This window comes from Psittacula echo, assembly GCF_963264785.1.
Source record: "Psittacula echo genome assembly, chromosome: 3".
Classification (NCBI taxonomy): domain Eukaryota; kingdom Metazoa; phylum Chordata; class Aves; order Psittaciformes; family Psittacidae; genus Psittacula; species Psittacula echo.
In genome coordinates, this window is record NC_137736.1 from 72,484,764 (window position 1) to 72,511,621 (window position 26,858).

At 40.6% G+C, this 26,858-nt stretch overlaps 1 protein-coding gene across 1 annotated transcript; it reads left to right on the plus strand.

Moving 5' to 3' along the window:
* Window positions 1–4,971: 4,971 nt before the first annotated feature.
* SLC15A1 (solute carrier family 15 member 1) lies at window positions 4,972–25,241 on the plus strand (the record flags this gene model as incomplete). Its single annotated transcript, XM_080613540.1, has 22 exons — window positions 4,972–5,106; window positions 5,625–5,709; window positions 5,820–5,961; window positions 8,764–8,883; window positions 9,064–9,163; window positions 9,396–9,486; window positions 11,428–11,511; window positions 12,151–12,233; window positions 13,374–13,460; window positions 14,460–14,549; window positions 15,823–15,867; window positions 15,976–16,008; window positions 16,136–16,224; window positions 17,402–17,483; window positions 18,920–19,045; window positions 20,500–20,675; window positions 21,005–21,115; window positions 21,713–21,820; window positions 21,947–22,043; window positions 22,606–22,752; window positions 23,579–23,686; window positions 25,053–25,241. The coding sequence occupies 22 exons, from the start codon at window positions 4,972–4,974 to the stop codon at window positions 25,239–25,241; spliced, it is 2,328 nt and encodes a 775-aa protein (XP_080469666.1).
* Window positions 25,242–26,858: the final 1,617 nt, after the last annotated feature.

The following is a 26,858-nucleotide window of genomic DNA, read 5'->3' on the forward strand; positions in this document are numbered from 1 at the left end:
CAGTGCCTGAGTGTGTTGGTGTACCTCTCGTAGCAAGCAGTTCCTCAGCTTGGGAAGCCTCCTCTTGTTTAGGGGAGGAACCTGAGATGCTCCAAACATGAGCATTTTACCTTCAGCAAACAAATCTGTGCTCTGGGGATAGGCAGCTGGAGTGACGAGCAGGCAGAGCTCAGCAGTGCCTCTGCCAGGAGGGACTCTGGGGTCTTGCTGAAGCTGGGAAAATGGTGGTGGCTCTGGGAAAAGGGAGAAACCTGTGTCATGTAATATCAGGTTTGCTGTGTCGTAGGTTTGCTTTGATGGACTTCGTGTCAGTGTCCTTCTGGAAGATCAAGGTGTGAAGCAGAGAATCTTGGAGTCACTTGTTCTGATGGGAGCAGCATTCCTGTATAGGTGCTGTAAGGCTGCTCCAAGGAGCGGAGGAAATGGGCTTGGCTGTGCCATGCATCAGGTAGCAGGAGAGCAGGCTTGCTCTGGAGCCAGGAGCATCCCAGATGACAGTATGGTTGTATACAGATATAGCCTGGCCATAGACATGAAGTATGCCAGCCATCAATTTGCTATTATGGGAGTGCATTGCCTTGCTCCATATGGCTGTCTTGTGATGTGGACCATGAGTTTCAGGAGCTGCAGCATCATCCCCCAGTGTCTCTGTGACTGCAGGGAACCAAGGTCCTAGGAGCTGCTGGGGAAGGGCTCAGAGCCATAAGCCTTCCTCCATGTTGCCTGCAAGTGTGGTTAGGAGAGAGTGACCCACTGATAAATAACTACTGAGATTCAGTGCTCAAGCCAAGAATTGAGTGGCTTCTGTCTTTATATTGCTTAAAAAATATGTAACATCTTAAGGGGACTACAAAGTGTGTGTTTAGAGCTTTGTTTTGAAAAATGTAAAGCTCTTGGCTATTTTGTGGAATAATTTAACATTTCTGCTGATCATTATGCTTCTAACCTTGAAAGCTGCCTGACAGTGGAATTCCTCAGTCAGTTCTGGTGCCTATGTTGAAATGTTGGCTTTAATGTCATTAGGAGTTTCTTTGCTGTAAGAGGAGAATAAAGGGGTAAAGTCAAAATGGTTGAGAAATAAGTGTGTCTGTCTCTGAAGTCAGTCAATGCTGTCTGAAAAAAATAGTGCCTCTTTTGATAGGGTTTATTGCAGAGGTGATACGTTTCCTCTCTGGAAAGGAAAAATCCAACCAAATACAAATTCCTTGATGTCTTTTTCTTAAGGCTTAGCTAACAGACAGGACTGAGCTACTCAAACTGATGTTCCCTGCACACGTTATGGAAAACTGGCAGTAAGATGTATATATGCTGGGGAAGGCCACCAAGTGGAAATAATGTAAAAGTAGTCTGTTAATGCTTTGATATCTTTCAGAATACCTGCTCATATGAATTATTCATATATGTATTTATGACTATTCATCAGGGACTGTAGTGACAGGACAAGGGGTAACGGGTTCAAACTTAAACAGGGGAAGTTTAGATTGGATCTAAGGAAGAAATTCTTTACTGAGAGGGTGGTGAGGCACTGGAATGGGTTGCCCAGGGAGGTTGTGAATGCTCCATCCTTGGCGGTGTTCAAGGCCAGGCTGGATGAGGCCTTGGGTGGCACGGTTTAGTGTGGGGTGTCCCTGCCCATGGCAGGGGGGTTGGAACTAGATGATCTTAAGGTCCTTTCCAACCCTAACTATTCTGTGATTCTATGATTATGTAAGGATCATGACCAGTAACTTTAATGACTTGGATATCTGCATGTGCCCTGAACATCTACATGTCCCGTGCAGTCACATGCACATCACTTTCTGGATGTTACTTGTTTTCTAGGAAAATATCTTCTTGAATGATCTGCATAATACTACTGTCCCTGTTTTAAAGGTGGTTGGCCATGACTGTGAAGGAAAGAATCAGATTAATTTACTGTAGTAGTAATTGAAAGTGACTTTATTTTGTGTTTTGTCAAACACTATGGTGCTGCTGTCAGCTGTTTTCATCAGTTGTGAACTATGGACTAAATAGTGATCTTGGGAAACATATTTTTCGTGGAAATCTATTACGGGCACATTTCACCCGCAAAGAGGGATTTCAAAGTTCACGTCTTGTACTTGGTCTTATCTTAATGATAATGACCTCACTCATGTGGCTTTATAGGAAATGCTGACACCTACAATGTGGGCACATGGCGTTTATATGAAATGATACAAGCTCAGCCTTTGAGCCTGTCTCCTGAGTGAGCTCTGCAGGACACTGCTTGGAGGGCTGCTGGGGTAGCAAACCTGCCATGAGCAGCTGGAAGTGACGTCAGGATCTCAGTGGGACCCCTCTATGCTTCCAGGGCTTCCTAGGTTAATCTCCAGATTATGGGAATGCCTGCTAACATGGATTACTCTGTTGGGTCATGTATTCAACCCTGCTTAAGTCTGAGCTATGGGAAGTTTGCCCCTTTTTGAGGACTTGACATCCACCCCTGGCAGGGCATCTTGTGTCTTCTGTACTCCTGACTTGCCTTCAAGGTAACATCCCTGAGTGTAAATTGAAATAGGATTCATCTTCTGTGCATGGTAGGGTAGTCTACCACCACCTGGAATGATGTGTGGTGAGCTTTGTCTTGTCAGTCCTGTTTGAGTGTATGTGTATCTGCACAAGCCCTAAGAACCAGAAGGCTATCAAGTGAAGTTTTTCTTAATAATCTTCTTGTACAGTGAAAAGTCCCCTTTAACAAACTAAAAATGTGCTCATCCTGAGCAATACTGAGTTTGTTTTATGATTTGTTTTGATCTGAACTTTTCCCATGTCTTCCAGTAGTTTAAAAAGAATGTTACTTAGTATTTTCCATTAACTTGTGTTTGATTTTTTTTTTTTCCTTCCACAGCTGCTAAGAGCAAGGGCAAGTTGGTAAGTATTTCCTCTTATTAAAAGTTGCTATATTGTTTGGGCAACTTCAGCAGAGCACAAAATTTCATCCTATAAACATTAAAGATACACCCACCATAAACACGTAACCACTTATAAACATTAAAATAATAATGAATTATCGGCCAATGTGCACAAAGCAGCCTGGTAGTTTATTAAATCCTAGCTAAGCATTAGTGTGCTCACCACCCTGATAAAATGTCTGAAGAGCCTTTGCTAACTGAGCTGATTGGCTGTGAGGAGAAGGGGCCCTGGAGCCCATCCTTTGTGTGGCTGAGTTATCATCATCCACTGACTCTCCCTAAGGACACTTAGATTGCAGTCTTAGCTCTTCCTCTTGAATCTTTGTACTGTTAATGACACCTGCCTCAGGAGCCCTATCTCTGTTTTTGCTTTTCTTATCTCCCAAGGTTTTATTCTGCAGACTTTCCCCACAGCTTAGTAGCTTCCTCAGCGGCCACAGTCAAAGCTGTGCAGCAGGGTGGTGGCATCCCCAGGACCAGGGAAGGTTAGAGAGCATTATAAAACGTGATCTTCAGGTTACCTCTTCAGTGGCGCATCCAGTGCTTCCTGGCCAATGAGGATCTCAACAGAAAATGTTTTGATAAAATTGTGTACGTGCATACGTATAATGCAATAGAGGTTTAAGAGGACAGTATATAGTGCAGAACAGGAACAGTGTAGGTCATAGAGTATCAAGGCATAACTGCATGTTCTCTTGTTGCTTGTAGCACCTTGGCAAAGCAGAAAGTGGTCTGTTACCTTGAGGGAAGTCCTGTAGCTTCCTCCTGCATGTCCCCCTGTTCATGCTCAGCCCCAGTTGTGACTTGGAGATGTTCACTGATTCAGGGGCAGCCAGGAAAAACCCACCAGTGGCTGCTGGCACGTGAATGCAAGCAGTCTCCACCAGGCACATAAGTTCTAGTAGCTTAAAAACATAAATCCAGCCTTGGTGGAAGCTTGTTACCTCCCAGATCAGCTGTAACACCCACTTAAAAAATCATTTATGAAAATGAGGTAACACTGGGGAGGTTTGGGAGAACCCCAAGGTCGGAAAGAGTTTAGTTAGGTTTTGTGAACTTCCGGTGCAGATGGGTACCACCAACCTGTGGGCCAGGTCTACCCTGTCACTTTGTCTCTCTAGGCAGCCCAGACATGAGAGAAGCTTTGTTCTGCTTCAGATGAGGACATTCTCTCTTCCCTAGTTGAGTTACACGCTTTGACACTGGCAGAAACAAGTTGTGCAGTTTAGGTTACTGTTCTAGGGCCTAACCTGACAACAGGTGAAATCATACACCCAAAAGGTTTTCCAGTGCGTGCTGAGCCCAACTTTCATAGTGTGGTTCTCCATCCATCTCCTTGGGAGCCTGAACGTTTGCATGGCTTGGGGGATGGTGCGCAGACAGGGCTGGGTAACAGTCTCCTGTACCATCTCTGTCCAACAAAATCTGTGTCCAAGTTGGGGGTAGTCACCTACAGCTCCTGCTATCTTCCTGCCTACTGAGGGAAGTAAGCACCTTCTAGTGAATTTTATCTAATTTTGGGATATATGTGGATAGTCTCTCTAAAGAGACACCTCTTTCTGCTCAGAGGATGTAATAAATCTGGAGTGACAAGTTTCTATTTAATCCTTTAATTTTGGTTGCTTTAAAACTAAATGATTCCCAGCTGGCACTCATCTCAGCTGAAGGCAGGTTCACATGGAATGCAAATCGGTTTAATTCCTTAACCCTCACAACATGAAGACAAACAATGGCTTTTTTTTTCTTTTCTGTTCCTAAGTTTCATAACTGTTTTACTTCTGGCATGTTCTGAGGCTTGTTAAAAATACAATTTCTGTAACTTTCAGAATTAAACCCATAAAAAAGGTAAAAAGAGAGGATTATGTTCAATTTGCATTCCTAGTAATTTTAATAGAAATGATATGATGTGTACATCCGCTAAGAAAAGTAGACAATCAGAAGTCAAAATTTAAAATTAGATTTCCAGATCTGTACTTGACGTATGCTTTTTTCCCTTTGTCTCAATGGCAAAAGCCATGTCACAAGCTGCATGGTGGTGACCATGGAGATGCCTATTGCAGCAGCTGGAGACTCAGTAAATACAGCAGTTACTACCATGCCATTTTGGATTAGCAGTAAAGTGAGTTCTATCAGCAAGTCTGAAGAAATGCAGGATTCTTCATCAAGCACAGTATTTGTAAGGATAGGGACCTTTCCAGAGAAAACTGTTGGGTAAAATGTTTAAATGCTTATTTATCTCAACTGGAGGGATTTAATAATTGTCCCAGGCTTCTAAATGTGGTGTGCTATGGGGGTTTACATGGTGGAGGTTGTTTTTATTGGGTTTGGGGTTTTAATTTCTAAAACCATAGGAGTTTGGATATTTTTAGGTACCAATGAAGATTGTTCTAAGGGTTAGATGCTGAAGACTGCAAATGTGCACAATGCAATGCTTGAAGAGCAAATATGACATTACTAAAGATCTCTTGCAATAGGCAGACGAGATATCTATAGAGGTTTGGGGGCCATGAGGGGAAAGCAATAATTGGCTCTTGGCTCATGTAAGTGAGTGTCATTCCACAGAAGTCCATGCACCCTCCTAACCCCTGAGTACCTACCCACTCCCACTGAGTCTGTGTTGAGCTGTGAGTTGCAGTGAGAGAGGTTAGCCTGTGTTGTACAGCTCTGAGTTTACACTCTCTCTCTTGCCTCCAGCCAGTCTGCTTTGGCTACCCCTTGAGCATCTTCTTCATTGTTGTCAATGAGTTCTGCGAGCGGTTCTCCTACTATGGCATGCGAGGTATGTCCCATGTCCTATATCTGCTGACCATTACTTACCTAGCCCTTTGGTTTTGTAACCTGTTTGACAGCTTTGGTTTGTAACCTGTTGTTTTGGTGTTCTTCCTGCAGCGGTGCTTGTTCTGTATTTCAAATATTTCCTGCATTGGTATGACAACTTGTCTACAGCCATCTACCACACGTTCGTTGCTCTGTGCTACTTGACGCCGATCCTTGGAGCACTCATTGCAGATTCTTGGCTGGGAAAGTTTAAGTGAGTGCTTCCTCAGAAAATGACTAAAAATCGTGAAAACATACCTGAGATCAGTGTTACTTAAGCACTTAAATAATCTAAAGCAGCAGCTCAGAACAGCTTCAGAACTGGTGTTGGCTACTCCAGGATTGTTTCCGGGTTTTCTTTTTTTTCTTCAGAGCTTAAGGTTTTAATTGATTCAGGTCAGACCTGAAACTGTTCTATGGGTTAACAACTGTTACAGTTCTGCTAATCACGTAAGGGCAGTAGCTTGCTCTCTGAGCATGCTGCATGTTTTTCCTCTCATCTGGACCAAATTAAAGCTAAATTAAGGAAAGTGTTCACTAAGCTGTGAAAATAGATACTGGTGATTATAATTCCATTGGACTGCCTCTTTACCTGTTTCAGGTGGCCAATGAAGTAGTGAAATACTGTGTTATCTGGTACTAAATGGGACTTCGAATATATTCTAAAATACTCTTTTATTTCAGTATTAACTTGGCAGCTCAGTGGGAGGCTTTGCTGAGTTGCAATTCCTTCTTTAAATGATGAATTCTGGGGTTTTATGTGTGCTATTTGCTCAGGAAAGCACTTCTGAATGAAGTGCTTTGAAACTTATACAGATTATTTCCAACAGCCTGATCTTGCTCTCCTTTACCTATGTCATGATTCTAATAGTGTTTACTTTGCTAAAAAAGGCTCCATTAAGATTTTATGGAGGAATATGAGTCAAGCATGTTGGCTGAGTTGTCAAAGGTCTCCCAGAGGCTAGAGATGAAGCTGGCTGTGTCAGTTTGCTGAAGGCTGCACCATCTTCGCCTGTGTTGACAGCCACAGCTGTCCAGTCCCAGCCACAGCCCAGGGCTGCAACCACTGTCAAGGGATGCTTTCTGGAGCTGGTCTGATCAGGATGAACTCATCGCAAGTAGCTGAGTATCTTGCAGATTGCAGACTGAATATATTGTGTGCTCAGTACTTGAGATGGTGCGATTTATTTCTTTAATCTATTTTGGCTTTTACCTGTTTTAGCAAGATGAAGCTTTGCAGACCTTGCATCCCTTCTCCTCCAGTACTTATGTATACTGGTGCTACAGCTGCAAGCCCTTCACAACCAGACCCTTAACAGGAGGTCGGTAGGATGGCTCAGGACTTAAAACCAGAACTCTAAGCTTGATAAGAAAGAAACCATGCTTTTGGAAAAACATGGCTTTAATGTATAAATACCCTAAAGTACAGAAAGGTGCCATGAGGAAGGCTTAAGTGATAATTTGTTCAAAAAAAAAAAAAAGTCTATAATGACAAGGGAAAGGAGAGGCTACCAAAGCACCCTTAAACACTCTTATAGGAGAGTCTCAAACCTTCCACAGTCCATGTACTTTATGCAATGTCTGCCAAGGAGCATGCTGGGACCTGATAACATATTGTTAAATGTGAAGTTCTTGGGGAAAATGGTGCAGAAATCACAATTATTTTACTTGGCTACCATCTATGCAGTGCCAATTATGTAAATGTTGTCTTCACAGCATGGCCATGAGCCTTGCAAATAACTCAATTTTCTCTCCTGGTCAGCTCAGATTTAACTTCAATTGGAAACTTTCCCCCAGCTTGTTAAGCAATTAATTATATGGAAGTACTATTAAAAACAAACCAAACAAACCTTCAAATTTGTCTACTAAATTCCAATAAATAGCAGATTCACTGTTGCTCCACTTTAGCAAGTTAAAAATCTCTGCAAAAGGAAGAGCATTTGAAGTCAGAGAAACCTTGTTCTAAAATGAGAAGAATTTTGTCATCTTATCTGTGTGTGATACTCAGGGTGTGGGTGATGTTTCCTCTGTCCCTCTGGTATCAGGGTGCTCCAAGCTTGCTGTGAGGATCAATTAAGTGTCCAATAGATTTGGATTGTTCTTGGTTCTTGAGGCTTGCCCTTCATTGTCATGGGCTGCACTGTGTTTGGGATGGCAAACTAGAGTTTTAAATAATTTCATATCACTGCATCCTTTTTATCTGGTTTTTCCTCCAAACTGGGGACCTGGATCTGTGGCTATCAAGCAGAGCCCCAACCAAGGAAGTGGATGAACATGGATTGAACTATAGTCATGTACTTAAGCTCCAACAAAGTTAAAACTGAACATGTTCTTACATACAAGAAAGAGGAATAGACCCTTAAAGGCATGGGGGCTGGTGGTTCTGTAATATTTTCCTAGGCTCCTCCTAGCAGAGGAAAATCAGGCTGAAACCCTGCATCCTGTATGCTTCAGCGCTGCTCTCTGATCTGAGTTTCAAGATGTTGGTACACTTACAACTGAGATAATGGGGTAATAGAGTTGTTTTTCACAGCAGTATTTTGGGGGAGTTTTCATGTTTAAAGTAGATTTTAACTTTTTTTTTCATTCCTTGCAGCTAAAATATATTAAAATAATGTTTATACAGTCCTAAAATCATTGCAAATCATAATCCAGTGTCAAAGAATAGTTCACCATATATGAAATATGATAATGGCATTCTCAAGTTTGTTATTCAAAGGCAAACAATGAAGATACTTAAATATCTACTGTGACCTGGTGATATCTAAAGAATCAGCTTGCCTTGCTTAATTAAACAAAGCTAGCTAAAGTATTAATAAGAAAAAATAGAAAAGAATTCTTGTGAGGTATGTGGCCAGATTTATAGAGTAACTTGTGATAAGTTGAGTCTGTAAGTTGACTTACCTGTTACTTATGCTTCTTTACTAAGCATCTTTGCAATGAGCAGAAGTCTGTATTATTTGTGTGTGTAATTGTATTAACATATCTAAAAATGTATCTTCTCTCTGTATAACAGGACCATAGTCTCCCTGTCCATTGTCTATACAATTGGGCAAGCAGTCATATCTGTGAGCTCCATAAGTGACCTGACAGACCACAACCGGGATGGCTCTCCTGATAATGTATCAGTGCACATGTGAGTCATCTTGTACGTGTTGAGTTGTTGGGTTTTTTTCCCCAGGTTGATGAAGGGTGGTGTAACATGCCTTAAATTTAATGTAATTGAATTTCAACTGTTTTGAATTCAGTCTCTTATGTGCATTTTAAATAAGAAAGCAAAATGACATGTCTTTTACTCTTTAATTCGTTGTCTCAGTGCTCTGTCCATGATTGGCTTGATCCTCATTGCACTTGGTACTGGTGGGATCAAGCCTTGTGTGTCAGCGTTTGGTGGAGATCAGTTTGAAGATGATCAGGTAACAATGTCTTTCAGATTTTCAGTCATATAAATGCTGATGTTTGACTATTGCAATATTCTAATAATACACATATTTAGAGATGTGCATTACTGTAGTGTTTCCTGAGTAGCTGAAGGAGCTAGATAGGTATTCATCTTGGAGTATGCAAACACAGCTGCCGGTAGTTCAGTCTAGGCTGATCAGTGTGGTTCTGGCTCAGACTTTCTAAACATCTCTGTTTTTACTGTAGGAAAAACAAAGATCCAGATTCTTCTCTATCTTTTATTTATCCATTAATGCTGGAAGTCTCATATCTACTATAGTCACCCCAGTTCTCAGAGGTAAGGCCATACATTTGTTTATGAAGTAGTTAAGTGTCAGTAAAGGATGAATGTTGGGTTGCAGTCTACTTAAGTTTAAATGAACAGTCTGTTCTCTGGCTCTTTGAGGAGTTATCTGGCAAATAGTCTTCAAGCTTACATGTATGTCATCCAGCTTCTCACAGGTGAGGTACTGTCAAAACCAAGCCAGTCTGAGATCTGAATTGCCTTTAAGATTGGAAGTACTAGATCTGAAGAGGCATGCTGAAGTCATCAAATTGTATGCCTAATGCATATTTTAATTCCATGGAGGTACAAATGTGGCACCTCTTCTTCCAATGCCTTTAAAACCATCACAGAAAGAGTTGTACTGTTTGCTTGGAAGAGAAGAAGGAAGAGAACCCTCTACTCTGGAAGTAGAGGTTATTCTGAAGTGCACCCATGCAAAGTACTGAAGCATCTACATGCGTGGGAACACACTTACTCATGTGGCAAGATATATAATTTTTCATATCATTAAAGGAGAAAGTTATTTTCTCTTCTGCTTATAATGAATATCATGATCCTAAATACAAAGCAAACAATTCACTTCTCCATATGCATATGGGTTTTTGTGGCAAGCTGGCACAGATGGTGCTGGGTGGATGTGCTTGGCAGGAGTTTGAGGAAGGCTGTTTTTCTCAAAAGAAAGAATCTCATGTGGGTTCTGGAATAACCCTAAAGCACTGGGCTGAAATTCTGGCCTTTGGATTTCTTCACTGGAGCAGACTGCATAGAAGCATTTTAGATGCTTGCTTAATGCAAATTCTATTCTTTCCGAAAAATGAAAGGAGATATGCATATGGCACAACATGCATTTTACTTCCATGCTAATATAGTGGGCAAACTACCTTGGAAAAATGAACAAATGCAGCTGAGGAACATGATACCATTATGCCATGTAAAGGTTTAACAGAAAGGTCAATGCAACTAAATCAAGACACTAATTAGCTGTAAGCTAATTTTTTAAATTCCCCCCCCCCCAAAATCAAACTCTAATTTCCCTGTTAGAAGCAGTATGGGGGAAAAGATGATAATTTTGTTTGGTCTTTTACTTTTCCATGTTAGTAGCTATAGCCACACTCTTGGCATCATTTCAGGATGTATGCATGAAGTTTATAAAGTCAAATCACTGACTACTGCTGAGGTGGGGTGGAGGGTGGTGTTTGAGAATCTTCTCAACAAGCTACATTTATTATGAGAGTTGCATATTTATTTATGAACTTGTCCCAAAATTTTTGTAATAGAGTAGCTTTCTCACAAAGAGCATGCGCTTGACCATTCCGGTAGGATTCTTCACTTCTCAGTGTAAAACTAAACGTAAATTTCCTATGAGGACAGGCTGAGAGAGCTGGGATTGTTCAGCCTAGAGAAGAGGATGCTTGGGGGGATTTCACAATGTATACAAATAATGGAAGGGAGGGTACAAAGAGGGCACAGCCAGGTTCTGCTCAGAGTTGCCCAGTGGCAGGACCAGAGGCAATGGGCACAACCTGAAACACAGGAGGTTCCCTCTGAATATCAGGAAACACTTTTTCACTGTGAGGGTGACAAAGCACTGGCACAGGCTGCCCAGAGAGGTTGTGGAGCTTCCATCCTTGGTGATACTCAAAACCAGCCTGGACATGGTCATGGGCAACCAGTTCCAGGTGGCCCTGCTTGAGCAGGGAGTTTAAATCAGTTGACCTCCAGAGGTCCCTTCCAACCTCAGGCAGTCTGTGATTATTTTTCTTGTGATACAAAATTTCCCTTTTCTGTAATGAAAGATAAATTGGATACTGATCATCCACTCTGTCAATATTGTCAGTAGAAACTCCTCTCCTCCTACTTCTGAGTTAACCAGAAATGCAAAGAACAGAAACCCTCTGTAAAATACTAGCAGTGCTGACTGGGATTGTTATTTAATGTTACTTTGCACTTCAGCTCAAAGTTGTGGAATTCATAGCAAACAGCAGTGTTACCCACTAGCTTTTGGAGTTCCTGCTGCCCTCATGGCTATCTCCTTGGGTAAGTGGAACTGTTTCCATCTTGGTCCTTCAGTTATAGATATGATCTTGGAATAATGGTCCTTCATGGTCCTGAGCAGGTGCCCACATAGGGTGGGCCTCCAGCTCTTGATGACCCCATCTTGCCCAACACACGGCTGATGGTGGCTGTGGGGGTTGGACTGTGTCCTGCCCTACACATGGGAGGGTGAGGCTGGGGAATGTGCTGGGTGTGGGAGCTGAGGACACCTTGATGAGTCCTGCAGATCAGGGAGAGCCTCACGTGTCCCTGCGTGACACGAGCTGCGGCATCCTGGACTACCGAAAGGGAGCCCATAAAGCTGTCCTAATCTGGTACAGCAAGGCCAGAGCCAAGATCCTAAGTGGTCCTTGTTTTGACAACACATCAAGTAAACTAATGTCTCACTGAGGACTTACCCTAAGAGTTTCCAGATGTACACATTTGTCTTTAAATAGAAGCAATCTGCTGGTGTTAATTTGATTTGTTTTACTGCATGATAACATGCCATTAGGCAATTTCATTGCTCTTAAATCAGGGTGGGAATAAGCCTTAAACCTCTTGACTGTTATGGTTTCCATACCAAATTATTTGACACTATTTCCAATTAATCCTGAGTTGGTTTTGGTTTGTGTATTGTAGCTGTGTTTGTAATTGGAAGTGGAATGTACAAGAAAGTTCAGCCTCAAGGAAATGTAATGATTGAAGTTTTCAAATGCGTTGCAGTAAGTATTACTTTTACTTAATTTAAAATTACCCAAAGTCTTGGCAGCAGTTTTTAGAACTGTTCAGTAAACTTGCCCACAGCAGGAATCTGTCATACTAGGGAGAAAGATTTTATTTTTTTTTTTTTTTTTACTTGTTTTTGGTTTTTAATCTTGCAGAAGGCTTTTTATTAACTGATTTAGACTGCCCTTTTATTTATCTGTATCTCGATTTATATGTTAATTTAAACACAAAGGAAACAAAGTAAGATGCCAGTGATATGTAAAAGCTTATCCCAACTTCTGGGAATCATTGCTTCCTCATTTGTGCACCTTTATACAGCCCTGTAGTAAGAGATAAACATGCCTTGACCTGAGTCAACAGCAGAGCTACAAAGTTTATCTTATCAGCAAAAATGTATTGCTTATGAGAAGAATGCTGTTTACAAGGTGGAGGTATATTGATCCCCATTATATTAGGGAGGATGTGGCAGGGTTATGTGTCAGTGCAAGCCTACAAGGAAGGGAGCTAAATATGCACGTCCCAAGTTTTGCAGTGCCTCAACATTTCTCACGGGCTTCTTCATTCTCTGTGCAAATCTGCCAGTTTGTTATTTAGCTTGTCTTGAAAGCACTGTCATATCTAAATCTCTATAGGTGACTTTGGCCACTGCTTAGAGTCCTAACCCTGAGGCCCTGCTCAGCCTCTCATGTTATTCCATGCAGAAAGTCTTAGGAGTTCTTCAGGACTATATTTGTGTATATCCAATGTAAAGGTATGAGGAGTCTGTATCTAAAAGATGCAGTTTCTCATAGTGAAATGTACTCTCAAAGCCATTCAGCTCTGAAAGCATGTGCATATGACCTTCTACTTATTGTTCTATGTAAGTAAGTCTGAAGTAGGCAGGTCTTCAAGTTCCTAACAACAGCTAAGTTGACAGATATTACTGAGCTGCTTGGTTCACGTAATCCCAGCTGCACACTCCACTGGAGATGCTGTGCGAGGCCTTAAATGCAATATTCCCTTCGATGCTTAGAGCAATTAGCAGAACTAAGTCACCTTTAGCACCCTGTAAACCCTGGAAGCAGGAGTGTCACCTTTAATGACAAAACACCTTATAAATACTTGTAACACCATTAAACAAAACTCTGTCTCTGCAGTTTGCAATCAAAAACAGGTTCCGGCATCGCAGCAAGGAGTTCCCCAAGAGAGAGCACTGGCTAGACTGGGCGAGTGAGAAATATGATGTAAGTATTACATGAGCACTCATGTGCTGTGACATCCTCTGACCCTCAGCTTCTCTTCTGTCTGCTCTGATCCATTGCAAATAGCTTTGAGCTGCTCGATCATTTATAAGCTAATAGTCTGGCCAAACCTTGGTGCTCCCCTGGGATTGTAGGTGATGGCCCCTGCTCTTGTGGAAGAAAGAGCTGTGTGAGTTGATTATCCCTGTGATGGCTGGCTGCTCAGGGAAATCCAAGGGACATGAGGAAGAGACTGTTTCCTTTGTTGAACAAATACAAGCACAAATTAATTTCTGACTTGGTAAAATAGCAAGGATTATCCTTGTCAGCTTTGTTTCTCTCAGTAAACTGGCTTCAGGTGAAAATATGCTGGTTTAATGACTGCAGAAGGGAAAAATGGGCATGGTGTTGATTATCACGGTTAATGTGCAGGGCCATAACACTTGGGATCAAACTGTGGGAGTATGCTTATGAATTTCGGAATAAGTGGATAAACACTGCATCCCCCTGGCCTCAGTATAAGCTCCTTACCATGACTCTCAGTCTTGTGTCCCATGGTCTCCAACCACATCACTTGCCTCCTATCTACCCTGTCCTGTTGCCAGTAGCGGTACAAACCTGGGCTTGTCCCTTTCTTTTCTTTTTGCCAATATACGTTTTCCATGTGTGAAATGTGTTCCTCAGACACCTGTTGCCTAAATAAAATAACACAGCAGCAACTGCTTAATCTCATGCTGCCATCAGTGCACATGCCAAGAGGCACGGGCCTCTGACATCCATGTCACCTTTAACCAGCAGCCCTTCCCACATCCACTGCAGACCTTGTGTTTTTTACAAGAAAGCAGAAGTAACCACAAACATACAAAGTTTAGAACATGGATAAACATAACATGATGTGTATTTACCTCTTTACCTGTTGCTGTGCTGCTAATAGCAGTTTGCAGCTGTTGTCTCTTATTTTTTCTTGACCATTTCCTCTTGTGTAATTCTCATTTGCTGCAGAAACGGCTGATTGTTCAGACTAAGATGGTGCTGAAGGTGCTTTTCCTTTACATCCCTCTTCCCATGTTCTGGGCACTTTTTGACCAGCAGGTAAAGGAGAAATTGTTTGGCTTGGCAATTAGAGCTGTACCATGTCATTCTGTGTACTCTGAGGTCACCAGGCATAAAAGATATCTATGGGAGGGTGGAAAATAATTATTAGCAAATTCTTTAACCTGGTTCTAATATGAAGGGGTAGTTGTTGAATCATGTTAGTACAGAATGTTCTGCAGCCAGGAGAAGAAACTCAGTTTATCTGGATATGCCCAGGACTGATGCAGTGACTGAGGCTTCTCCAAATCTTCTGTCAGCCAGGGTTCAGAAGATGAAACAGTAGTTTAAAGCTTTCTTAGTTCTAATGTTCCTTCCACTATCAGCTGTGAGGTGAAATGTACGGTCCTAGTGTAAATGCTCTGGAGATTCAGGGCTGAAATGACTTGGATGCCAGTTTGCTTAGAAACACTCAAATTTGTTATAAATACCTTCCACCTTCAAGCAGAAGTACAAGCCTATAATTCCCATTCACTTGGTGGACTGAATGCTTAAAACTCATCAAAGCATGCTTTCATATTTAAGTTTTGAACTATGGATTTAGGAAGGTGTTCTCTGAGAGAATGAGGGGCTGAGAGCTTTATCCAAGGCAGGCTGTAAGGAAGTTTGGTCCAGACAGCCTAGATTATGCTGCTTTAGTCTAGTACCAGTGAGGTGTAACTACTCATGTGACCTATTACAAAAAGGCAACCCTGCTATGAAATTCAGAGATAAATACTGATTACATGAGTAATGACCTGTATCTCTCAGTGCTACATTGTGGGTGGTTAAATGCTCTTGCCACAGATGCAGTGATGGATGTTCTGTCTTCCCCTGGGCTCAAGCTGAAAGTCAGCCCTGCTTGACCTGGCTACAGGCAGGTTTTCTGGGCAGAAGGCTCAGCGCAGGTCCAGCCCTGGCTTGACCGCTTGCTGCTGGGCTGTGTAAGGGAAGGATGGACATGTCAGTAGCATGGGGTTCTCGGGCAGTTGGCACAAACGCAGTCGGATGATCTCTGTGCACAGCGCACTGCAGGGCTTGGTGCGGGATGTCCCTACAGTCTTTCCAGCTAATAACTCCGTTTCATGAAACCAGGAACTGAAGTGAAATAGGCCCCAAGGATCACTTTATGCAAATGTTTACACTGCAGAATAAGAATACTGCTGTAGCAAGCTAGCTTTATTTCTTTGTTGTATTGCATGTCTTCCCCAACACTTTAATAATGAAATAATTCAAGAGGAACTTTTCAAGGTTGATATACCTGTGGCATTTAACGTTCTCTTCTTTTGCTAAGGGGTCAAGATGGACACTGCAAGCCACAACAATGGATGGGAATTTTGTAGGTTACTTTTATTACTTTTTTTCCTTAATTAATGTTTACTTTTCATTTCAGTTTTAATTTTTGTCATAATATTAAAAACCTTTTTTTTTTTTTTTCTTTCATCAGGGATCCATTCAGATTCAGCCAGACCAAATGCAGGTACAGTAATCTTCTGCCTGCCAATTCTAAGTACTTCACAAAGATATATATTTTTAATTGCCCTAAATTTAAAAGGAACTTTGAAAAGTACTTAATTTTTTTCCCTTCTCATGTTTATCTTCAACAGACTGTGAATCCAATACTGATTGTAATAATGGTCCCAATTGTAGATGCTGTGATTTATCCTTTAATCAAGAAATGCAAGATCAATTTTACGTAAGTTGATATACTTACCCGACTTCAACAGGGGTTCATCTTAGTGGTTTCTTTAAAACTGCTCTTCCAGCCATAATGTAACAAGAGCAAGTATTCAGCTAAGGTGCATATAAAGTGGTGTTAATATTTTGAAGAAATGAAAACTGAAAGATATAGAAGTTGTGCATACAGGCACTGGAGACTAGAGGGAGAGAATCTAATAGTAAAGTAACAATATCTTGCAGTTAAGGGATTTCCAGTTAAGGGCAGAATGTTTCGATTGCAAGAGAGACACTGTTTAGTTTCCCACTTCCCCCATGCCTACCCCTTCTGTCTGCCAAAGTACAAGAAGCAGGAATGCAACACACGTCCTTAGCATGTGTCATGTTTTTTTAGACTTAAAACTAAAGTCCAAAAGAAGACATTTCATCTTCAGCCCCAGTGAGGAGTCTGGCTCACTGGATACTTTCAGGTGCAACTTCAAGCGCGTGGCACATTATGTCTAATGTTGGTCATGAAGTTACTAGCATGTGCAAGTTAGGGAGGCAGAGGAGAACACAGTTCTTAAACCAGTTTTTATAGGGCTAAGATGTAATGCTGTCTTTTCATCTAATTATGAAAAATTTGGGGGGAGGAGGGGTGTTGTGCTGGGAATGCTGTCATTCATTCGTGGACACTCTACGTCTGACAAATGATGCCATAAATCTACCTTGAACTTACCTTACAGCTTACCTGAATGTGAGTAGAATTTACCTAATTAAACATTAAATTTCCCTGACTTCTTTTGTTCAATATTTTAAGCATATTAATGTAGACACAAGTTGCTATCCTTTTTTTAAAAAGACATAACTTCTTGCCTTTCTCATTGTTTTAAAGCTAACAAATGGATTGGTTTGGGTTTTCTCTTCCTGCAGTTCAGACTTTTCCAGAAACCTAACAATTATGTTCAGTCAATGTTTGAGCCCAGTAGATGCAGAGTAACAGGTTAAGATGCTGCTAGAAAGATGTATTTCCTGATAGTGTAACTATGAATTCAGAGGTACCTAGCTTAGTAGAACACTTTCTGTAACAACATCAGCCCTTCAAATGGTGATACCATGCTAATTGTGGCCATTTGAGTTTCCCCTCTGTGGAAAAAAGACAACTGCTGAAGCATTGAGTTAATGTCTTAACTCATGTATGTGTTTTGTTATACTAGGCCCCTGAGGAAGATCACTGTTGGTATGTTCCTTGCATCTTTGGCTTTTGTTGCTGCTGCCCTTGTGCAAGTGCAAATAGATGTAAGTTCAGCCATATGCAAGTATTTGCTACTAATATTTACTTAATACGTAAAGAAGTGTGTTTAAATGAAAATGAGCCAAGACTCCATAATTCAGAACCAAGCATACGAGCACAGAAGTAGAGGAAGGGGAAATATTAAAGTATATTGCAATATGTGACTAGCATAATAAAACTAACTAGCTATGAACACAATCCATCATCTGTCATTAACATAAATCATGCATTAAAGGCAACCTCAGGTCTATAAACTGACACTAAAATCTGAAAACCAGATGAAAACCCCCCTACCAGGGGGCTGCTTTGTATATCTGATTCTTCTCATATTTAGACTGGTGATGAAGTGTGATAGTCTGGAAAGTATCAGCATAGCACAGGCAAAGATGATACCTGCTGAAGGCAGGATTCATCACACCTAACTTTCCTTGCTGCAAAGAGAGCTGTCATGGCTGAATCAGATGAAGGTTTCCGCTGTAGCTGGGGCACCTCTGGGAGGTAATCCATTGCATTTCAAGATCCAGATGGCTAGCTAGAAGTACCTGCCTGTCCTCATGCATTTTCAAGGCTAGATGCTCAACTCTTAAATAAGTTAGAATGAGGAATTTTCTCCATAATGCCTGGGTACAGCAGCAAAACAAGCTTTATATTCAACTCTTCCCCTTGAAGTTGGAAGTAAAGGGTCTGGCCTTCAGCTGGTGTAGACACATACAGGCTGTCTTCCTTACCACCCCGTTCAGAAGGCCAGAGCTGTGCACACGCATGTACTGTGTTGACCAGAAGCTTCATCAAAGCTGTTAACTCCCTACTGATGCACAAGAATCTCCTGCAGAAAGGTAAAGATGGACCTGTTACTGTTGTGTGATGTACCTAAAGAGACTGGAGCAAATAAGAGTGTGGGAAGGGAGGAAAAGTTGAGACATAGCTTTTGCAGCTCTTGATGCTCTGCATGATCAGAAACTGTTTACTTTTAGATCTGGTGGGAAGTGGAACCTCCAAAAGTCCAGTTTCTCTGGGCTATCGTGTCAGGCAGTGCCCGTACATGCTTATGTCCAGGTCAGCAGCATGAGAGCTAGGGGAAAATGCGTTGGAACACGATACAAAGAAATTCAGGAACCCAGGCAGTATAGGTTGTGGGAGAAGCCTACTCCTTGAACAGCAGCATGGCCTGGTAGTGGCAGCAGGCTGCAGGACATAATAGGAACCACATCTGGCCATGAGGACATTATTGTGGATGAGAGAGTTTTTTCCTGAAGCAGCCATAAGGCAGCTTGAGACCAGTTACAAATCCCATTATTCAAGTTGCATGCTTCTGACAATCACAGATCATCAGGCAAATGCTTATCTTCATCATGAGATAATTAAGATCATAGTCATTACTTTTTTCTATGTGACTTTGGATAGGGCACTGATTTTTCTTTTTTTTTTTTCTGTCCTACAGAAAACTCTTCCAGTTTTCCCTGCAGCTGGGCAATCCCAAATCAAAGTAATAAACCTAGGTACAGATAATGTAATAGTTCAGTTCGAACCTCAACTTCAGAATGTGACTGTAGCGTCTATGGAGTCAGTAAGTAAGGGGAGATGGGGAATAGCAAGTTTAAAAAAAAAAAAAGAACTAATGCAGCAAGTCAAAGTGGTTCTTAACTAACTAATGGTTCAAAATTGATTATTTTCTAGGGGGGGTTTTATCTATTCATTGTAAAGATTGTAAAGAAGAAATTGTAACTATATCATTATTCTAAGTAGTACTTGGCAAGAGATTTTTCCCAAGAAACTTACTAGTGATTTTGAAATAACTGAAAATTTCACCCTTGCTATAAAGGTGCCACTTCTTAAGAGCAAGAACACCCCTTTCTTCAATTAAAGTCCATTCAGCTCTAGTAAGTCACTGCTCCTACTGTGAGTGACCACTTACTTGAACAGGGAGACTTTGTGTGGCTACATTAGATATATAAGCTTCAATTTTGCTGTCAAAGAACCTTTCTAGGTTCTACTACAGCAAAACCTTCATAATCCTATTGTCAACAAAATGTGATGGAGCTGATGGACATTATTAACAATGGATGTTAGGTTTTCTCTTCTTATATGAAAACAGGCTATCAAAGAATACCCTTCCTATTACATCCCCCTTCAAATTTTCATCACATAGAAATTGAGCTGTGAAGAAGATAAAGACATCCAAATTGTATACTGATGTGGAATCGATATATCTATGGTGCATCTCTGAAAAGGAAGGGTGTAAAATGCTCCACTCCCTACTATAGATATCACTGGTTTAACCCCAGCTAGCAACTAAGTACCGTGCAGATGCTCGCTCACTGCCTCTCCTCCCACTATACGATGAGGAGGTGAATTGGGAAAAAGGTAAAACCTGTGGATTGAGAGAACAACAATTTAATAATTGAAATAAAATATTATAATAATAATTGAAATGGAAGATGACAAAGATATCAATAGAACCCAAGAAGAAGTGATGTATAATACCATCGCTCACCACCTGCTGACTGTTTGAAGTATTTTATGCTGATGAAATGTATTTCAAATATTTAAAACATGTCTTGGTAACAGTCATTCCTATTATGTTCAAAACCATAAAGATACAGCCTGCATTTGCATCTCTTAGGAGGTGTTGCTATTTGGAAAATGCTGCATCATAACTTAACACTATTGCTGCCTCTGTAGCTAAACAGAATTTTACTTCGTGGTAAACCTGATTTATCTAGAGCAAAAATTAGAGAGGAAAATCTAACAGCTATTCCATAATGCTTGTGGGAAGCTCATATTACTTTGAAGCTTGTGTAATGAAAGAAATCAATAAAAGAAAATAATGATCAAATGAAATTAGTGCTTGATGCAGAAAACCTAACTAAAATGAAAGTTAAGAGATGCTCGCAGTCTCTGGTGCTTCAGAAGTAACACACGTGTAAACTTCTGATGCCCTGAAGTCTGTAACTCTCCCTCAAAAGTGTAGACAAATATGCAGTTGTATGGAAATTCACCGCAATTCATTTGTTTTTGTAGACTGGCTACATGACATTTGAGACTTCTCAGTTGCAATCAGTAAACATAACTTCTGGAAACAAAACTAAATATGAAATGATCGAGTTTCCAGGGCAAAATCGTCACACGCTTGGAATTAAAACTACTGCGACAGAAATTATTGCTAAATGGGTAAGTCTGCTTAATTCTGAAGATACACATTAATGCCTTAACAGCTTTCTGTGTGAAATGTGTGAAGCTGAAAAGATAAGCTCTGGGTAGCTTTTGCCTTTGTCTTTTCTCTGCTGTACCAGTGAGACTGGTGAGCTGTAGAAAGAAAGGCAAGATGTTTTTATATTAAAAAAAAAAAAAAAAAAGTTTAGAAATTACCAACTTAATGTTTACCTTGATGATTACCCTTCCTTCACTGAGACTTAAATGTGTAGTCATATCGTGTTTTCTAGTAGATATGTATCCTAGTAGGATCCTAAAAGAGGTCTGGAGTCTTGCTCTGAAGCCTCTGTTAATTCTCACTGCTATGTAATAGTGCATATTTAAGCCATTCACTGATGCCAACAAAGCGTCTTGATAATGGTCTCTTCCATCAGCTGTTTGACAATGTCACATCAAAACCAGAAGAAGGAAATAATCTCATCAGGTAGAGTTTGTTTTGCTCTTAAGTTTTGGCAATAGTGTGACTGTCTCTTCAATCAGCCTCTTGGGTGGACTCTTCTTGCTCAACATAATTTTCTGTACTGTAGGAACTCTCCACTTGCTGAACACTTTGCTCAATGTGTAGGGGGTATAGGAACTTCTGGGGCACAATTCACCAAAGCTATCTTGCACATCTACTTTGGGTATAATTTATCTAAACTTTAAATTGTATATTTTGCGTCATTGTCTAGACATCTTTTTGTAGACAAGAAGCACCTCCTTTTTATTCTTGGGTAAGAAATATCCTACTATTTCTCTGCTTTTTTTCTACATCTTCCATTTCCAGATATGTTTATTACTGATTGTAATAGAGGCTTTCTTTTGATGTTCTCCTAAGCAAGTAGTGGGCTGATGTGGGTCTAGCTTGCTTTTTGCATTAGCCACACTAGCCACACTTTAATGCTTTTGAAAGAACTCTGAGAAAAATGAAAGGGGAAAACTTGATGCTTGTTGTGCTGCCACTATATAATTAAGAGTAAACCCTGTGTTCTTTGACTTGTGCATATTTTGTTTAGTATTTCATCACTCTTGCATTTTAAAGATTCATAAACAATTTGCCTGATGATATCAACATCACTATGGAAGACACTTCTTTCGGAACAGTGATGTCTCTTTCTGCCAGTAATTATGCCTCCTTTTCAGGAGGAAGGTAAGCATTTTCCTTTACAGTAGTCTAACCACTTGTGCTTAGGAAAAGGACATAAAACTATTTTCATTTTAATAGTACACACAATTGTATATACCTGTGGTCTGAAATGCGTTTTTTCTTTTTCAGAAAGGATAAAATTCAAGCTACTAGAAATTCAACCACTTGTTCAGTTACTTCAGAGGTATTTGGATTTGGCAGTGCCTATACTATTATAATTAATGAGGTGAGCTGCCAGTGCTGTTGGATGTACAATACAAAATTACATTTTGTGTCAATATTTCCTTATTAAAAAAACCCCTAAAAACCCACATGTAGAATTATCCTTATTGCCCTTAACTGTACATATGATAGAATTCTGCTATATTAAACAGAACACAAAATCATTGTTAACTATAATTATGGGTACGATAATGATATAGTGCAAGAATTCATGTTGCTGGTTACTAACGTGAAATCTTTAGACACTAAGGTTTTGCATGAAGTCTTCTGCAAAATAGCTACTACTTTATAACCAGGTATGCAGTAATTTGTATACAGTATTTATTACCTAGAACTTTGTGTATTTATGTTTCTAGAGATTGTAGAATTGTAGAATGGTAGGGGTTGGAACAGACGTTAAAGATCATCTAGTCCCAACCCCCTTGCCACAGGCAAGGACACCTTCCACTAGAACGTGAGTTGATACAGAATTGCTAGATGATCTAGAACTAGTTGATATAGAACTGCCTAGAGTGCCTTTAGTATACAGACTTTCACTGTTTGTAATGCGCTATTTTGATTTCCAGTGCACTGATGATAACCTTGGCATATTGTATTCTGAAGATATAGCACCCAATACAGTCCATATGGCTTGGCAGATCCCTCAGTATTTTATTCTTACATGTGCCGAAGTATTATTCTCTGTCACTGGGCTGGAGTTTTCATACTCACAGGTAGGTTTTGCTCTTTGGAACTCTTATTTTCCTAAGAATCAGTACAAACAAAGATCATCTATGCAATGTTGGTTTTGGGTGGTAGTTCTGTATTGCTGCTTTGTTTGAACGGTTATGTCCTTTAGAGCTTTTAGCAGGACTATGGGCTGGTGCAAGTTGACCTTCTTCCACTAGCGTTCAGTGTTTTCCATAAAGATACACTGAATTATGTCATTTGAAGACTTGACTATCAGTCCTCAAATATTCTTCTCACATGTTGACTCTCCATTGAAAAGAACTGGAACTGAACTGTTGCTGTAAAACCAAACTGGAGAGTACTTGAATGAGTACTGACACATTATCTCCATACCAGTTTTGTCCACAGTCTTTACCAGCAGTTGAATTATACACTCTTAATTCCTTGTCTTCCAGCACCAGTTTTAGCTGTGTGTATTTCTTCCCTTAATTCTGAGTCTTTAAACTGAAGTGATGGGAACACTGTAAGATGTGGCTTGCTAGGCAGTCACGTGTACCTTGTGTTTGAGATGTAAAATGTGCCTGTTAGTTACTCAGCGTGTACAAAGTAAAAAGTGCTTATAGCTAGTACCAATAATCTCTGGCTCCTCAAACCCTTCTCGAGGTGTGTTTTAGTTCTCTAGCAACTTCTAATAAAAAATAAAACAAAAAATAAAAACTCCCACAAAACCCCAAGCCAACCAAACAAAAAATCCCAAGAAGTTCTCCTCCCCCAGAGAACCAGTGTCTACTGTAATGCGAAGAATGCAGTAAACATTAGAAAGTACATGATAACAACATGTAACTGAAACCTCAGGTCTTGCTTCTATAGGCCCCATCTAACATGAAGGCAGTGCTGCAGGCAGGATGGCTGCTGACAGTGGCTGTTGGTAACATAATTGTCCTTATTGTGGCTGGAGCATCCAAACTCAGTGAGCAGGTAAGCACACAAGCAATTGGCTCACTATTATATTACATTATGAGAAAGGTTTAGTCCAGGTGAGAGTTATGGCTGGTAATCTTCAACCACAACTTTTGAATATGAGAATTATGGTGGATTTGCATTTATAATTGGAATACAGGAGGTTAGTGTTAGCTACAAGACTGTAACAGTCAGTTGTAGAATGAGTGCTTGACTGAATAGTCTCATTAGAGTGTATAAGTAACAGAGTTATAAACCTTTAACTTTGCTTAAAACCAATGTAGAAGACTGCAACAACAGTGGTACCTTGTCTCCTATAGCCTCTTCTGAAGTTTCTGTTGGATTTTTTCCCCAGCACTTCCGCCAAATGTGTACACATACACAAAACTCTGAAAAACTCTAACAAATACTTCAGCAAAGGTTTCTACCTCTGTTTGCTGCTTGCTACTCTTAACTCTTGCTCTGTCAGGCACCTTTGCTTGCAAGTAGCAGTTTCTAGTATCTCTACAATAAATTGTTTCTCATGGTGGGGAAAGGCTGTGAACTTCTGGGCTAAAATTCTAGACTAATGAGATTAAAACCTCCCAAAACTCTGTTCATAATTAATGAACCTTCACCTGCATACCTCAGTCTTGCCACAGCCCATCTTCTGGCTCCATTGGTTTCAAACCTGTTTGGGGTTTGAAAACTGGGGCTTACCAAAGGAAGAGCACTTAGACAAGACTTTCTCAGACTGCCAGTGTCACTCCCTAGCAAACCAAAAGGGATATCTGAAAGAGGGAAGAACCTGTTGTTGAAGTAAATGGGTCTGTCAGCTGAAAACCAGGAAGAACATGAAACAGCTGTTGAGGCTTTTCAGGTGGAGGTAGCACTTTGAAACCAGAGTTCCTGGTCTTCATCTCCACTCAGATTTGTGGTCAGGTGCAAGTTTTTACTGCTGACCTAAGTGGAAGCAGGATCACTGCCAGCCTGCTTTAAAATGAGATTACTCAACTAAAAGGAGGGGTTGAGTTTTCAATCTCTTGGTCCATGCCCATGAATACCCCCTCCAAGAAGAGAATATTGTAGAATTTCTCAGCATTCACAGAACTTCTGCCTCTTCAATGAAGACAGAACTGCTGAAAAGGCTTCAATTCTGAGTTGCTTTAGTATGTATTATATAGAATCATAGAATAGTTAGGGTTGGAAAGGACCTTGAGATCATCTAGTTCCAACCCCCCTGCCATGGTTAATACTCAGCACTTCAAGTCATATGATACTTGTTATGTATGTTCAGTTTCACACTGAATTAACTTCATTTCTAGCAGACCGTAAAATGGTGCAATTCTTTTGAGGAACTAACATTGAATAAATTACATGTTTTGTGTTGGTTTTATTTTTGCAGTGGGCAGAGTATGTGCTGTTTGCTGCCCTGTTGTTGGCAGTTTGCATCATTTTTGCTGTCATGGCTTATTTTTATACCTATACCGATCCAAACAAGGTTGAAGCCCAACTCGATGAGGAAGAAAAGGAACAAGTCAAAAAGGAACAAGATATCTATGAAAAGCAAGCTGAAACTGTGTCTCGGATGTAAAAACTGTACTGAAGGAGTGTTTTTCAATTATGGTGTCCCCTTAACAACTGCTGAAGTCAGGGGAATCAGGGTATCAGTAACACCTCTGGATAATGTGTCTCATGGGAGAGGTTAAGAAAAACTGTTTTAACTGAAGATGCAGCCTGCCTTAGGAAGCAAGAGAAAAAGATTAGTCTCTCTTCTACTGAATACAGTATCCTGAAGAAACTCAAGCAGAATTTGCGCTCTTAATGTACCTCAAACTTAAATATCACAGCACTAAAATATTGAAATTGCACTTGGCACTATTGGACCCTGTGAAAAGATGTATTTTTATACTGCATTTCAATTTTATATCACAAACGAAACAAGTATTAACAAGAAATAGTAATTGAAGCTAAGCTGTTGTTGTGATTCCTCTAGCCTCACTGTTACTTGAAAGCAGCAGGTTACATGTGCCTTAAATTCTTTTATATTTCTCTATGGTAATGGGAGCAAAGCTCTGGCATTGCTCAGATTAAAATGCTGTCTGTCTGCTCCACATGGCAGAAACTTGGATGTGCACTGTAATATAAGGGTTTATGTGCCTGTTAACTACCCATTTTAAATAATATTAATAAGGTGTCTACTCAGGTAAACAGACAAGGGCAAATGATGTTAGGAATAAGCAACAGCAATAAAACTTGTAACAACAATGGAAATGATGTGTGAGTATGCCTTAAAATTGCATGCTAACAGAACTTGATATCACCTCTCAGCTGTGCTCCATCACTTGAAGCTAATAGACCATTGTCAGTCTTCTCTATCTTAATATGCCTGTAACACATATCAAATTTATAACAGGGAAGACTAAATTTTTCTGCTTAACAGGGTTCTGTAGCCCTGTGGACCATGTTAGGGAGTGCCAGTAGTCTTTTGGGAGCTGTGTTTGGGTTGTGTTCTGGTTGCTGGCACTTAAACCTCCATGCATACAGTGAATAGAGTCACTCATCCATGAAAACGGTTTGAAATGAAGTTTAGTAAGGCAAATCCAAGGTGCTCTTCACCTGCATCCCAGTTAGTCCTGTACCCTATAGGCAGTAACCACTTCTGGTCTCTAAAGTCACCCAGGTAGAGCCTTTCCCATGCCTTCAAGATGCTGGGTGTCCCCCCAGCCCATGGGGCTGAGGGTGCCCTGGGACAGCCAACTGCTTCAGCAGGAGCTGTGTACCTGTCATCCTCTGAGGAGCTAAGGGGGTTTTGCACCAGCTTTATTTGTGGTAGACTTAGACAGCCTTTCCCTTGCTGTACAAAATAAACAGTGTCTTAACTGTATCCCTACAGGATAGTATCTTCTGTCTACTATTTTGCCTCATACAAGGTGAAATGTTTATTTAGCATTTTAACTTTTTTTTTTTTTTTCCTTTGGAATGCAGGTCGTGTCTATTTTCCTGTCATAAGCTCTTGGAAGTTAGCACTTTAGCAAACCCACTGACTTGTCTACCACTAGGATGAGTGTGTTTCATGGGTAGAAAACCACTAATGCTGAAAATTAGATGGGAAAGCTTTCTGTCAAGGAGAAAACAAACTCCCCCATCTTTTCAACCCTGCAAGGTAATACGGGGACAGTCATATGTGAGACAAGATTTTTATCTCATT